This window comes from Oncorhynchus nerka, linkage group LG6 (assembly GCF_034236695.1).
Source record: "Oncorhynchus nerka isolate Pitt River linkage group LG6, Oner_Uvic_2.0, whole genome shotgun sequence".
NCBI classification, from domain to species: Eukaryota; Metazoa; Chordata; class Actinopteri; order Salmoniformes; family Salmonidae; genus Oncorhynchus; species Oncorhynchus nerka.
Window position 1 is genome coordinate 68,483,651 of NC_088401.1, and position 13,622 is coordinate 68,497,272.

Genomic DNA, 13,622 nt, shown 5'->3' on the forward strand with positions numbered 1-13,622 from the left:
AATGCACCAACAGGGTGCTCACAATAATAACGGCCCCAAACACGGGGAATGAAAAATGTACAACTGAAAATGCACGACCAGGAACAAACACGTTCCTCTACTACAGAGCCGAAGGTTACAATAATTAATCCCGCACAACAAACAGGCGGGCCGGCTGTCTAAAGAAGCCCAACTAATCATCACAAACAGGTGCTACCAATAAACATACAAGGAGGGGGAAGAAAGACAATCAGTGGCAGCTAATAGGCCGGTGACAACGACCGCCGAGCGCCACCGGACCGGGAAGGGAAGCCATCCTCGGTCGGACTCGTGACAGTACCCCGTTGTGGAACGGTAAGGGGTTGTAACTTCCCTCTAGGAAGGTGCCTAGGAGCCTTACTCTGGGCGCACACCGAACAGGAGGAGACATAACCCTTAACGTCCTTTGCCAAAGTAGGCCACCAATACCTCCCCCGAAGGCTCCCCACTGTCCTCGTCACCCCAGGGTGACCCGAGGAGGGTAGGACGTGAGCCCACCGAATCAGTTTGTCCCGAACACCAAACAGCACGTACTTACGCCCCGCCGGACACTGAGGAGGCGCGGGTTCCGCCCGCTCGATGTCCGAGTCTACCTCCCATACCACTGGTGCTACCAATTTTGAGGCGGGAAGGATGGGAGTAGGTTCGGTGGACCCATCCTCCGTGTCGTAAAGACGGGACAGTGCGTCAGCCTTTACGTTCTGGGAGCCCGGTCTATATGACAATGTAAACCGGAACCGGGTGAAGAATATGGCCCACCTTGCCTGACGTGGGTTAAGTCTCCTAGCTGCCCGAATATACTCCAGATTCTGGTGGTCGGTCCAGATGAGAAAGGGGTGCTTAGCCCCCTCAAGCCAGTGTCTCCACACCTTCAGAGCTCTAACCACCGCTAGCAACTCCCGGTCCCCCACATCATAGTTACGCTCCGCTGGGCTGAGCTTCCTTGAGAAAAAAGCGCAGGGGCGGAGTTTTGCGCTGTGATAGCACGGCACCCAACCCAGCCTCGGACGCGTCCACCTCCACTATGAATGCTAGAGAGGGGTCCGGATGCGCCAACACGGGCGCATCAGTGAACAGCGCCTTCAACTTGTTGAAAGCTCTGTTCGCCTCTGCTGACCACTGCAACCGCACCGGGCCCCCCTTCAGCAGTGAGGTAATGGGAGCCACTATCTGGCCAAAACCCCGGATAAACCTCCGGTAGTAGTTGGCAAAACCCAAAAACTGCTGCACCTCCTTTACCGTGGTCGGAGTCGGCCAATTACGCACGGCCCTAATGCGGTCCATCACCAACCCCGAGGTGGAAATGCGATAACCCAGAAAGGAGACGGCTCGTTTAGAGAACACGCATTTCTCAGCCTTTACGTATAGGTCATGCTCCAGCAATCTACCAAGCACCTTACGTACCAGAGACACATGCACGGTGTGAGTGGCCAAGTAGATCAGAATGTCATCGATATAAACCACCACTCCCTGTCTGCACAGGTCCCTGAGAATCTCGTCTACGAAGGATTGGAAGACGGCTGGAGAATTCTTTAACCCATACGGCATGACGAGGTACTCATAGTGGCCTGATGTGGTACTAAATGCGGTTTTCCACTCGTCTCCCTTCCGAATACGCACCAGACTATACGCGCTCCTGAGATCCAGTTTTGTGAAGAACTGCGCTCCGTGAAATGATTCCACTGCCGTAGCGATGAGAGGTAGAGGGTAACTATACCCCACTGTGATGGCTTTTAGACCTCTATAATCAATACACGGACGCAAACCTCCCTCCTTTTTCCTCGCAAAAAAGAAACTCGAGGAGACGGGTGAGATGGAGGGCCGAATGTACCCCTGTCCCAGCGACTCCGTGACATATGTCTCCATCGCCAACGTCTCCTCCTGGGACAATGGGTACACGTGACTCTTGGGAAGCGCAGCGTTTACCTGGAGATCTATCGTACAATCCCTTCCCGGTACTGAAAGCGATTGCCAAATCGGCATACTCGGGGGAATGCACACGGTGGAACCCTGGTCTGGACTCTCCACCGACGTGGCACCGATGGAAACTCCCAAACACCTTCCAGAACACTCCTCTGACCACCCCTGGAGAACCCCCTGTCTCCACGAAATTTTAGGATTGTGCCGGACCAGCCAGGGAATCCCCAGCACCACTGGAAATGCAGGCGAATCAATAATAAAAAGACTGATACGCTCCCTGTGATTCCCCTGCGTCACCATGTCCAGTGGGACCGTGGTCTCCCTGACCATCCCTGACCCTAATGGCCGGCTATCTAGGGAGTGCACGGGAAAAGGAGAATCTATCGGAACCCCTAACTTAAGGGCGAGTCCACGATCCATAAAGTTCCCAGCTGCGCCTGAATCGACTAGCGCCCTATGCTGGGAAGAGGGAAAAAAGTGAAGGAAAAAAGTTAAGACAAACAAGTGGCCAACAAGGGGTTCTGGGTGAGTTTGATGCTGACTCACCTGGGGTGATGGGGCCATCTGGGGCCTCTTCTCCCAGACGGCCCCCCCAGCACCGATCAGACGTGTGTCCTCTCCGACCACAGTTGATGCAGGGAAGGCCTCCTCCTCCGGTACCCCTCGGCACAACCCCTCCCAACTCCATCAGAATGGGAGCGGAGGGGCTGGGTGGTGGAACGCACAGGACCCTCTCCGAACGCCCGCGGGCAGCCAGCAGATTGTCCAGTCGAATGGACATGTCAATCAGCTCATCCAGGGAAAGATCGGTGTCCCGACACGCTAACTCCCTGCGGACGTCCTCCCGGAGACTACACCTGTAGTGGTCAATAAGGGCCCTGTTGTTCCACCCAGATCCTGCTGCCAAGGTCCGGAACTCCAGCGCGTAATCCTGGGCGCTCCTCCTCTCCTGCCTGAGATGAAATAGTCATTCTCCCACAAACTCTGGGTAGTGCTCCCGCGCTGAGTCTGGGCCATTCCAGACTGCGTTCGCCCACTCCAGAGCACGACCCGTGAGGCAGGAGTTGAGGACACTAACCCTCTCCGCTCCCGAGGGAGTGGGTCTGACGGTGGCCAGGTATAGCTCCAGCTGAAGCAAAAACCCCTGGCAACCCGCCGCCGCTCCATCATAAGCCCTCGGTAGTGTCAGACGGAGGGTGCTGGAGTCGGGTGAAGGGGAGTCCGGAGCCGGGGGTGCCGAAGGTGGAGAGAGGAGACCACTCCTCTCCCATCGGTCCATTCTCTCCATCACTTGATCCATCGCGGATCCGATCCGATGGAGGACGGTGGTGTGGTGGAGAACCCGTTCCTCCATCGATGGGAGAGGGTTGGCTGCTGCTCCTGCTGACTCCATTCAATCTTTTGGTGCAGGATTCTGTAATGCTCCGGGTGTCGTGGGTGTGGAGTCAAACGCAGGAGACAGAGAGTGCAATGATGTGCTTTTTAATGCACCAATGCACCACAGGGTGCTCACAATAATAACGGCCCCAAACACGGGGAATGAAAAATGTACAACTGAAAATGCACGACCAGGAACAAACACGTTCCTCTACTACAGAGCCGAAGGTTACAATAATTAATCCCGCACAACAAACAGGCGGGTCGGCTGTCTAAAGAAGCCCAACTAATCATCACAAACAGGTGCTACCAATAAACATACAAGGAGGGGGAAGAAAGACAATCAGTGGCAGCTAATAGGCCAGTGACAACGACCGCCGAGCGCCACCTGACCGGGAAGGGAAGGCATCCTCGGTCGGACTCATGACAGTTAGAAATGTAAAACTTTAGAGTACTTAATACATTGCAAGTTGGGGAGATTGTTTTTCACTCCTACAATAGCCAAGCTATTAGATGATCCTTTTGTAAAGGTTGAAGAGTCTATTGTCCTGCTAATAGCCCATCCTGGAAATGTTGTTTGCAGAATTCACAGCCTGCTACGCTTGTGAAAAACAAAATGCCTCCAGCTGTCCATCACTACTGTAAATAAAAACACAGAATATATAAGGGGCTTTTATATAATTATACTGCAGGGTTAATAATGATAATAATCGATGGATAACAGATCATCTCTCGGAACTCATGAAGAGGCGGCTTCTATCTTCAATATAATCATTAATTCAGAAGGTTAAACCCATAGGTTTTTGGCCTGCAGTAGGTTATAATAAACGGAACATTGCGTGTCAATTCATAAACCATGTGCCATGGAATCGGTACATCGAAAATCTCTTCCCAACCATTTTGCAATCTATACGGCACAGCTGTCAATTTTTTGGCCCTTAAATGAAACTGGTATACAGTTTTATTTATCACAATTTTCTTAAACAAATGTTGGTCTTTAATTCAGGGCCGACAGACAAGTTCCTTACTATTTCCCCCTTCCACTTGATAAAGGTTCCAATTGATAATGTTTTTTTAACTTAATCAATTAGTATATTTGAGTTTAACCACAACATTTGTTGTATTATTTGTTCTGTATTTTCTGATGGATCAACTGAATTTGCAACCAACTTTCTATGGCTTGTTTAAAAAATAACGATATTTTGGAGATGATTTTGTTTTCAAATAACCAAAAGTGAGCGCTTGTAATCTTAATAAAGGGAAAAAGGCCATTCTTGAACATGGGATGAGACATTCTTACTAATTTGTAGATAAAGGCAGTTCGTTATTTAGAATGATTTATTTCTGTTTTTAGAGGGAGAGAAACCAAAAGCCCACCGTGCCTATTTTTCGAAAATCGTCAGTCCACATGTCAAGTGTTATTCCTCCATTGTATTTACACAAGTTCTCTCTTAAAACTTCAGGACCGCCGACCATTTTTGTTGTTGTTGCCTGATGCAGGACTCCAGTGCCAGAGAAGAGACTCTTAAAATGCCTCCATTAATTTACAAACATTTGTGCCACCGTTTATACTATCAATAGATCAGCGCTCTACCTCCCCCTTGTGATAGTGTGGTGCAATGACAGAATGCCACTATCTACAACTAACGGTTGCGGCATAAGCTTGTAACTTTTAAAGGAAGAACCCTTGTATGCAGCGTTAACCTTGAATGCAGTCTCCGACAGAGTATGTGAGCGGAACTAGAGCAGAGCGAGGAACGGAGTGAGCCCAATTTGACTGGAGTGTGTCGGCCTTCTCGCCAGCTTCAATTTCGCTCCAGTAGCGCTCACTTCACGAGCTCAGGGCATACCCGACCCAGCATGCATTTGTAGTGTACTTGTGTGCGGCTATAGCCCCTTGCTTCAGCTACTGTCACGGAGTTCGCGAAATAGCATGATGGTGTACTTACTACATGCACATGTTAACAGAAAGGAACGAGGTTGGTAGCTAATTAAGTTCATCATTGTATTTATAACTAAAAACTCAGATCTCTTAAAATGTTTGTTAATTTTTGTTCTATTATCTATACAATAGGACAAAATTGACTTTGGCCCAATAAGCTTGACATCCCTGAGCAAGGCACACTGTTCCCCAGGCACCGATGACGTGGGTGACGATTAAGGCAGCTGATTCAGAGGGGTTGGGTTAAATGTGGAAGACACATTTCAGTTGAATGCATTCAGTTGTTCAACTGACTAGGTATTGACAAGCCAATCTTTATTCCCACTTTCAAGGAACTTTCCATTTTGATAGGGTTACACCTGTAGGTGTTTAGCATCCCCAGTGGCTCTGCAAGCATAGAGAGGATATTCTCAGCTGCTGGCCTGCTCTCTAGACACCATCGCATGAGCTTCAAGCCACAGACTCTGGCCAAACTCTTGTTTCTACAAATGAATTCAAAGGCACTGTAGACTAAGCCTAATAAGGCATTTTTTGCTTAATTTGTATTTAATTCCAAGTCACAGCCTATTTGCACAATTTATTGACTATAATGATTTAATACAATGAAATGTTGAACTCCCTATGGTTGAGTTGATATCCACGCCTCCCGTGGAAATAGAATTAGTATTATAATAATTAAAAAACATGAAAATCTGTCAATTTAAACTAGAGATATCTGTTTTTTTTTTTGCATTGGCTGCGTCTCAATCCACCAAATCCACTTTTGTATCACATCTGTTAGGTGGAGCAGCACAGGGGAACCCAAGAGCAGACTCAGACCAGAAAACAGGGATGAATGAACCAAGATATTTATTGTAACAGGGAGAGATGAAGTGCAGATCCAGGGAAGTTCAGATGAGTTGTAGGAAACCAGATGTGGAGGCTGAGGTTGGAGTGAGCTGTGTTGGGACAGGCTAAACAGGTCCGGAGGGGAATCCAAGGGAGTGATGGTGAGCTGAATCCAGAACAGGGTAGCGGGATGGTGAGATGTGGAACAGGAGACAGGAACCAGAGTCAGAGTAGCAAGACTGTAGTAAGAGGAGAAACAGTCTCAGGCAAGGAAACCGGCACAGCAAGATACAGGATCTTAAATAATAACAAACACCTAGAAGCATGACTGACTGAACAGAGATTACGATCTGGCAGAGTGGAAGTGGCAGGACTGAGTATTTGTAGAGGTCTTGATTATGGAACGGGTTGCAGCTGGTGGGGAACTGCTCTGACTCCAGCACACCTGTCTCCAACCACACAATCACACGCAGAGAGGGAGAACTAGGGGAATGGCTGCAGACAACGGATGTCACTAGGGTGTGTGGCAGGAGCAGATGTGACAATTGCCGCATCTGCGGTGAAATGTGATTCAGACCATGAGACATCCCAAAAATCGGTCTTCACACAAAATCATCTATAGCGTCCGAACGGTTTGGCCTTCAAACTATTATAACCCGTCTACGGAAAGATGAGAATCTCACAAACACAATGGTGTTCTCCATTTTGCTCTACGACTCATTTGAAGTTAGTACAGGTGATTTCGGAGCAGCAGTTTTTTTCATGTGAGAGCAGAGCGGTTTAAAGAATGTGGAGTGCCGGAGTGTGTGCACTGCTCCATTAGCAATGAGAGGGATTGCCTTTAAATTTCAATCACACTGTAAAGCTGAATTTCTGTATAAAGCCCTTTGCTTACAGTAGTAATACACACTGCCAACCCACTCCCTGGTTTCCAAATAATTTTTCATAGAAGAGCTGGCCACCAGATGGTTGTTTTTGAGAGTGAAACGGCTTGGATTCACCTGACTGATTCTACCTCACAGCTACTTCTGTTTATTTTCTAATCATGGCGCTCTCCAAGGCATCCTTCTCTTCCATTATTGAAATGTGCAGAATACTTAGAGTTGTCATTAGTGTTCTTTGCGTATACGGTGCCTGATAAGACCTCAACTTTTCAACTTTAATTAATCAAGCCGTTAATTGCGTCCAACCCATACCCCTATGGTCCAATTAATATTCCAACAAACATAAACAAATAGACATATTACTGTACTCAGCAAAAGCTCTATGGGATAGAAATCTGCTTGAATTGTCATAATCTAATTGCTTTTTTGAAGAACTGATAAGGATGTTTATTGTCCAATCACTGAACAGGACATTTACTGTATATTCGGAAAGAGAGAAGCATTGGATTTTCTGACAGCTTTTATTGGCAGCAATTCAAATGATTCCTATGACATTGGAACATTTCCGTCCTCCCGATAACATCATTCATGACCATCTTTTATTATGAACAGGTAATATATACCGCATTTCACACTATTGTGCTGACCCAAACTGTACTCTGCTTTTGGCTCTGGCATTTTCTTTTCACATTGTGCATTCCAGCATGGTTTCAGCAACTATGGTGGCTGCGTTGAGGCCAGCACAGTACAGCTCGGCTTCTCTTGGCTAGGCTCAGTAGTGTGAAAAGGGTCAAATTTAGCCCGAAATGTTGAGACGCAAGTCTTTCTTCCAATATGGCACACCGATTCCGACACCCTTTAAACAATGTCCATTTACACAATGAGGAACAGAGGGCAGTGCTTCCACACAAACGCAGAACAATGGTACTGTACACAAAGAGAATCTGTTTGCTCATAACTTCATTTCAACAAAGGAGAAGAAAGTGTTTTATAATGAACACTTAGCTAATCATTAGTGAGAACAAATGAATTGGCAGTAGACAAAGAGCCCAATCTTCACTGCGGGCATAATAATCATTAGGTCCAGGTATTCTGAGGTGTCCACATCTCTTGTAGCCGACAGCACTCGGAATGATCTGAGTCAGGGTATTTGTCCAGAATGGCTGAATAAGCCGTAGCTCCATTGTCCATCTCTACCATTCCAGTATCGATTAGAAATAATGTTCCTCCTTCAGTCAAGTCAAAGCGAACGGTATTAAAGCACTTATATCCTCAAGGGTCTTTTCCAATCAGTTTGTGCAGTTGAGTACCAAATAAAGACAAAGTTTCGCAGTTCATTGACAACATTTTAGCTAAGAGCTTTCCATTTATATATAGATCTTAATGGATAACCGCGTAGTTTCCAATGGTGCTTTTTAAATTCACTCTTGAAAACAATGGATGTGCTTGGATAGCTGGATGGTAGGTTAGTCCACATAAAAAGTACTTTTATCTTGACTTGAAGCGATAACAATGTACAAGTGTACAGATTGGTTTCAATCTGTCTCAGTCCCTCTCTGTACACTTAAAGGGCTCGCAGATGCAGTTGAACCACTAAGACACAAAAATATAAAAACGACTATGCTGTACATGTTTCGGAGGAGGAGAAGCCTATTGGCCAAAGAGTCAAATTTCTCTAGAATTTGTCAACAAATCATCCCATCTGCTCTATGGGTGGTCCTTGGCAGTGCTTCCTCCTTTAATGTCCATATAAGAGCAAAGGTAGGAGCACAAGGCCGGTAAAGGCCGTTGGAGGCAGAAGGCCAAGTGCGGGGGCAGAGTTTGGGAGCCCATCCAATGGGAGGGTAGAATCTCCCCACAGTCGGTCATTTCCGCTGGCCTAAGGGTGAGAAAGAGAAATCAATGTTGACCAAAAAACATTCAAGCCCACATGGTTAGCCTGAAACAGAACAGAACAAAACTAGAGAGGTATTATTCACTGTCGAGGGCCAAATCTAAGATATGCTCCATCATTCTGATTCAAATTTCAAAGGTCAAAGGTGATCGGGTGGGAGTACTGTAAATATGCAACTGTAACCTCCCTGAACTTAACTGGCAAAGGTTTCAACTCTTGGCAAATCTTTATACTGTACAAACAACTGAACAAGTATCTATTTTATCCCATTCTAGCTCTGACCCTGATGAAACAATCACCACACCTGTGTTGGTATAATTGGGTCCGGAACATTCCGTGTGGTCTCCACGGTAGCAGGCAGAGGGGTGGTGGCATGGTTCTCTCTGCCTGCGGCAGGGCTGAGCAGTCCCGATAGACTGGGAGTGGGCGCCATATCTGTCCCGCTCCCAAATGCCAGGAGGGCATTCCCTGTTTAACAAGATGACAACAGCCACAGTTTGAAAAGAGACAATTTGACTCAAGGCTCCCGAAATGGACCTGACACGTCTTCACCAATTTCCAATCACGCCCACATTCAGTTACTGCACCCATTCTGCATTCTGCCTGAGTGGCTTGGCTCTGGCAAGTTTGGATTTGCTCGGTGGAGAAGAAAAGGCGAATACTCAGTATTCTCTTCAGGTTCCCCAACTGCACCTGCCTCTCCACATCCTCTCATTAACTCACAGACGAGTGGCATTGGCCAAACAAGACTGGAACCTCGCTCTGTGTATTTTTTTGTCATGGAGAGAAGAGGCCACCGAGGAGAGGCCACTGAGGAGAGGAGAGGTCACGAGGAGAGGAGAGGAGAGGAGAGGAGAGGAGAGGAGAGGAGAGGAGAGGAGAGGAGAGAGGAGAGGAGAGGCTATTTGATGGCTTTAGAGTTACTGGTCGTCACCATTTACCACAGCCACAAAGTCATAAAGCCTGCCTATTTCTACAATTTCATTTTAAACCTAACCTTAACCATAACCTTATCCATGCTTCAAACCTTATGTCTCTCTCTAACCTTAAATGAAGACCAAAAAGCTAATTTTGACTTTGTGCCCATACTATCAGGTGGAAACCAGATTTACCTTGCACTCTCCGGGAGGAAGATAGCCCCTGTCTGTTTAAACAGGTCAGATGAAAAACACTGTAGCAAAGTCAATAATAAGGACAATTAAGTATTCACTACATAGAAAGGGCATAAGCAAAATTGGAATAGAGATGGAAGACCATTAGGATGAGAGAGAAAAAATCCCAGGGAAATGTGTGTACTGAGTCACGGTGCTGACGCATGATGCTCCTGAAACAAAGCTGAAAGTGAAGGTCTGGTTCATGTGGTTGAAAGCACTCTTCATCTTCTACAAGGGATCATATACATATCGCACAAGCACCATATTGTCTTTCATCCTTGTTTCCCTTTCTGTAAACCATGGTGGAACTAGCTTGCCTCTCATCATGTGAGGTGATATTACACTTATTACATGTAATAACGCAATTATTACTGTGCCATTATGGGTTAAATTTGTAGGTTGAGTCTTCTATGCCAATATTTACATCAACTGTTAAAACAGGAATAAATGCACAAGTCGTTAAGACGGAGAGGGTGAATTCATAAATAAGTGATTACTTCAGAATCACAGGGATAACCTATTTCCTTTTCACTCAGGGAAGGCACTGTGAACACCCAGGTGGAATTACCAAGGATACAGCAGGCATTCATCAATGAAAATAGGCTAGGTTCAACAAGGAGTAACATCATCCCTTATTTCCATCATCAAGAAAAAAACAAGTTGAATCATTCCAAAGGCATTGTTGCACAGACCAATTATTGTAATAGAAAACCATAGTGTTGGATGAATCATTCCTCAGAGAGAAAATAAATCTAAGCAAAAATCTAAATCAAGTATTGTAAATACATTTACCAGTACATAGTTAGAATAAATAGGTGCTAATAACCAACCTAACACTTTTGGTTCCATGTAGAACCCTTTCCCCAGAGGGTTCTACATGGAACCCAAAATAGTTCTACCTGGGACCAAAAAAGGGTTCTCCTATGGGGACAGCCGAAGAACCATTTGGAACGCTTTTTTCTAAGAATGTAGGCTACTGACAGGAAAAATCCCCAGAACTCATGGAGTTCTGCTTTATCCCCTAAAACCTGCTACAGATGTCACACATTCACGCTAACAATCACGATGGCTATTCAACTGTGAGTGATCACTACCTTCCACGAAACCGCCCCATATCATGTACCATTAGAACGTAAGGAACAATACTTTATAGAAATAGCGCTTTTTTGAGATACAAGATGATGTTGCTCTTGTTCTTCCCCAGTCTAAACCTTGCAAACATGTTCATTAGGGAACACCATAGCAAACTGTTTCAAAATATTTCCAAAAGTTCAGATAGTACCTTGGGCTGTTTTCCTTCATTTCATGCCTAGTGAACACAACCCTACACTAAGGCTGCATCCCATATTAAACCCTACTCCCTATATAGTGCACTGCTTTTGACCAGAGCCCTATGGAACCTCCAGCCTAAGTCACTGGAGACTGCTTTCAGTGATGACTTGATGGATTAGGAGCCATTGGGAGCCACTCACTGAGACAGACGTTGTCGGTGAAGTATTCCAGGAAGTCGGAGCACTCTTCTCTCTGGTTCCCACTGGCAGAGCAGGAGCACCATGGGGCCACGCTAGACGTGGAGTTATCCACATAGTTGGGAGTTATCGAGCTGCCTGTAGAAACAATGTGTGCTCAGTTCAGTATCAAATATTTATTCCCTCCAAAGACCGATTGTTACAAGACTGTTTTTACAATGTTATAGAAACTAAAACATTTATGAACAGTATTTGCAATTCACAGTTCACTCGCACAATGTAAGGTGGAATACTGTTCAAGAAATTAGCAGAAATGCAAGTGTGTTGAGGGTAATTCTTGCCAGTTATCTGTTGCTTGTTTTTATGAAGTCAAAGACGCTTCAATTTGTGCTTCCTTTGAAAACGTTTAGAAGTGTTTGTTGTGCCATTTCTCTCCCAAGTTCTGAAATGGAGTGGAAAGTTTTCAAGTGCTTAATAAATACAGGCCAGGAATGAAAATGCCAAGTGTTTGTTTGTGCTGAAGGGCACCATAGGAAGCTCTTGAAATGCATTAGGTCGCTTTGTGCTCTTTTGAAGAGCATGAAAAAGAAGCGGACGTTCTTTGAGCGAGTGCATAAAACAAAGCTAATAGCCTAATCACTGATCAAGCAACGTTATGGACTAAACTTTGAAATCCTGTTGCTGCAGGATTGTTTTTCTACGACAATACGGTTCAAATTAAGATCCTATATCTGTACTGCTTTAAACCTCCACAAATAAGATCTACTCAAATCCTACTCAAACTCATTCATTATAGGCCTACAGTATTAAAGCATTTCCACCTGCAAATAGAAAATAGTTTCCGTGTAGGTACATGCATCAGCATCTTCCTGTTTCATGATTGGTTCTCGTTCGTAAGGTTGCAAACATAAACAACATAACATTACCTTTCCCCCATGCAGCAGATGTAATTTGGGTTATGATAAGGTCAGAAAGCAGTGGATAAGCTATTTATGCTATTTCTAAGATATATTTTGAAAACCACAAGGGAATCTGAATTATTGCTAAATCGTTACATGTAGCTCCTTTAAATAGCAACTTTCACTTCCCCGCCAAAGTAATAATTTCCTTTCACTCTTTCTCCTGTTCTTTATTCATTAGTTTACCTTTTCTATCCTTCCCTCACTCCTCATTTCCCCTGTATCTAACTTCTTTCTCCATTTCAGTACACTGTAGGCTAGTTACATTTTCTCCACTCACATTCTGTATGTTAAACACTTAATTTTCTCTTTCTCCTGTTCTTTATTCATCGATTTACCCTTTCCTCCACATGTTCGGCTTTCTCCCATCCGTTTCACATTCGCTCTCTCCATCTCTGTACCCACCTATCAGGCCTGTGTAGGCGAGTAGACAGGCTCCATAGTTCCCCTGCTTGCAACCGTTGGCAGACGACTCGGCTGGTTGGCAGTCGTACTGGAACTGAGCCAGGCGGGACCTATACAGAGCCAATACAACTAGCACTGTTTAGCAGTGAGCAAGGGCCGGACACCAATTACAATGATGGCATACCGTAAAGATAGCATGTTTTATTGAATGGTTTTCACTGGAGGAAGAGAGGGTTTCGCTATCTCCATGTGCTATAGATTTGGTACAACACTCGTATGTTTAAGGCTATGTGGCAAACTGCAGTGAGGGGCATTGGTTTATTTGATTTGTTTCATTCCACAAGCCAGAATCATTAGTTCAGCCCCAGAGCAGTAAAAGGGGGGGTGAAAATAATGTTCATGACCAACAATTGCAATGAGCGATAACTCTAATCCATCTTATGTTTTATCTGTGTTAAATATTTGATGTGTTATTGCAGCACACTCTCCAGGGGGGTTGGGGGTAGACTATTGAACCATTTTGTTGATTGAGTGGTTTGCTTGTTCTGTTTTGTGTGTTGATAGAGTGGTGGTTCCCAAATAATGGGTCATGGCCCCACTGGTTGGTCACAGCTGGTACTGTCTGGGTCAGGACTAAAGAATGTCTTGGTTTGGTTGAGTTGGTGGGTCACAGTTTTTCTTTAAAAGTGACAACAAGTTTGGGAGCCACTGTTAAACATCTTATACTCTGAGAGTACAAGACTGGAAGAGATGAGCTGGCAGAGATCTACCT

The 13,622-nt window shown here is 45.4% G+C and overlaps 1 protein-coding gene across 1 annotated transcript in view; it reads right to left on the reverse strand.

Moving 5' to 3' along the window:
- Positions 1–7,476: 7,476 nt before the first annotated feature.
- The window catches only part of LOC115130881 (GDNF family receptor alpha-4-like), a 108,410-nt gene continuing 102,264 nt past the window's right edge, over positions 7,477–13,622 (reverse strand). Inside the window, exons 5-8 of the mRNA XM_029662437.2 lie at positions 12,851–12,960; positions 11,490–11,624; positions 9,168–9,331; positions 7,477–8,848 (exon numbers count right to left, since the gene is read on the reverse strand). Coding sequence (XP_029518297.1) covers positions 8,708–8,848; positions 9,168–9,331; positions 11,490–11,624; positions 12,851–12,960 — 550 coding nt within the window. The 3' untranslated portion in view covers positions 7,477–8,707. The remainder of the gene's footprint in view (positions 8,849–9,167; positions 9,332–11,489; positions 11,625–12,850; positions 12,961–13,622) is intronic.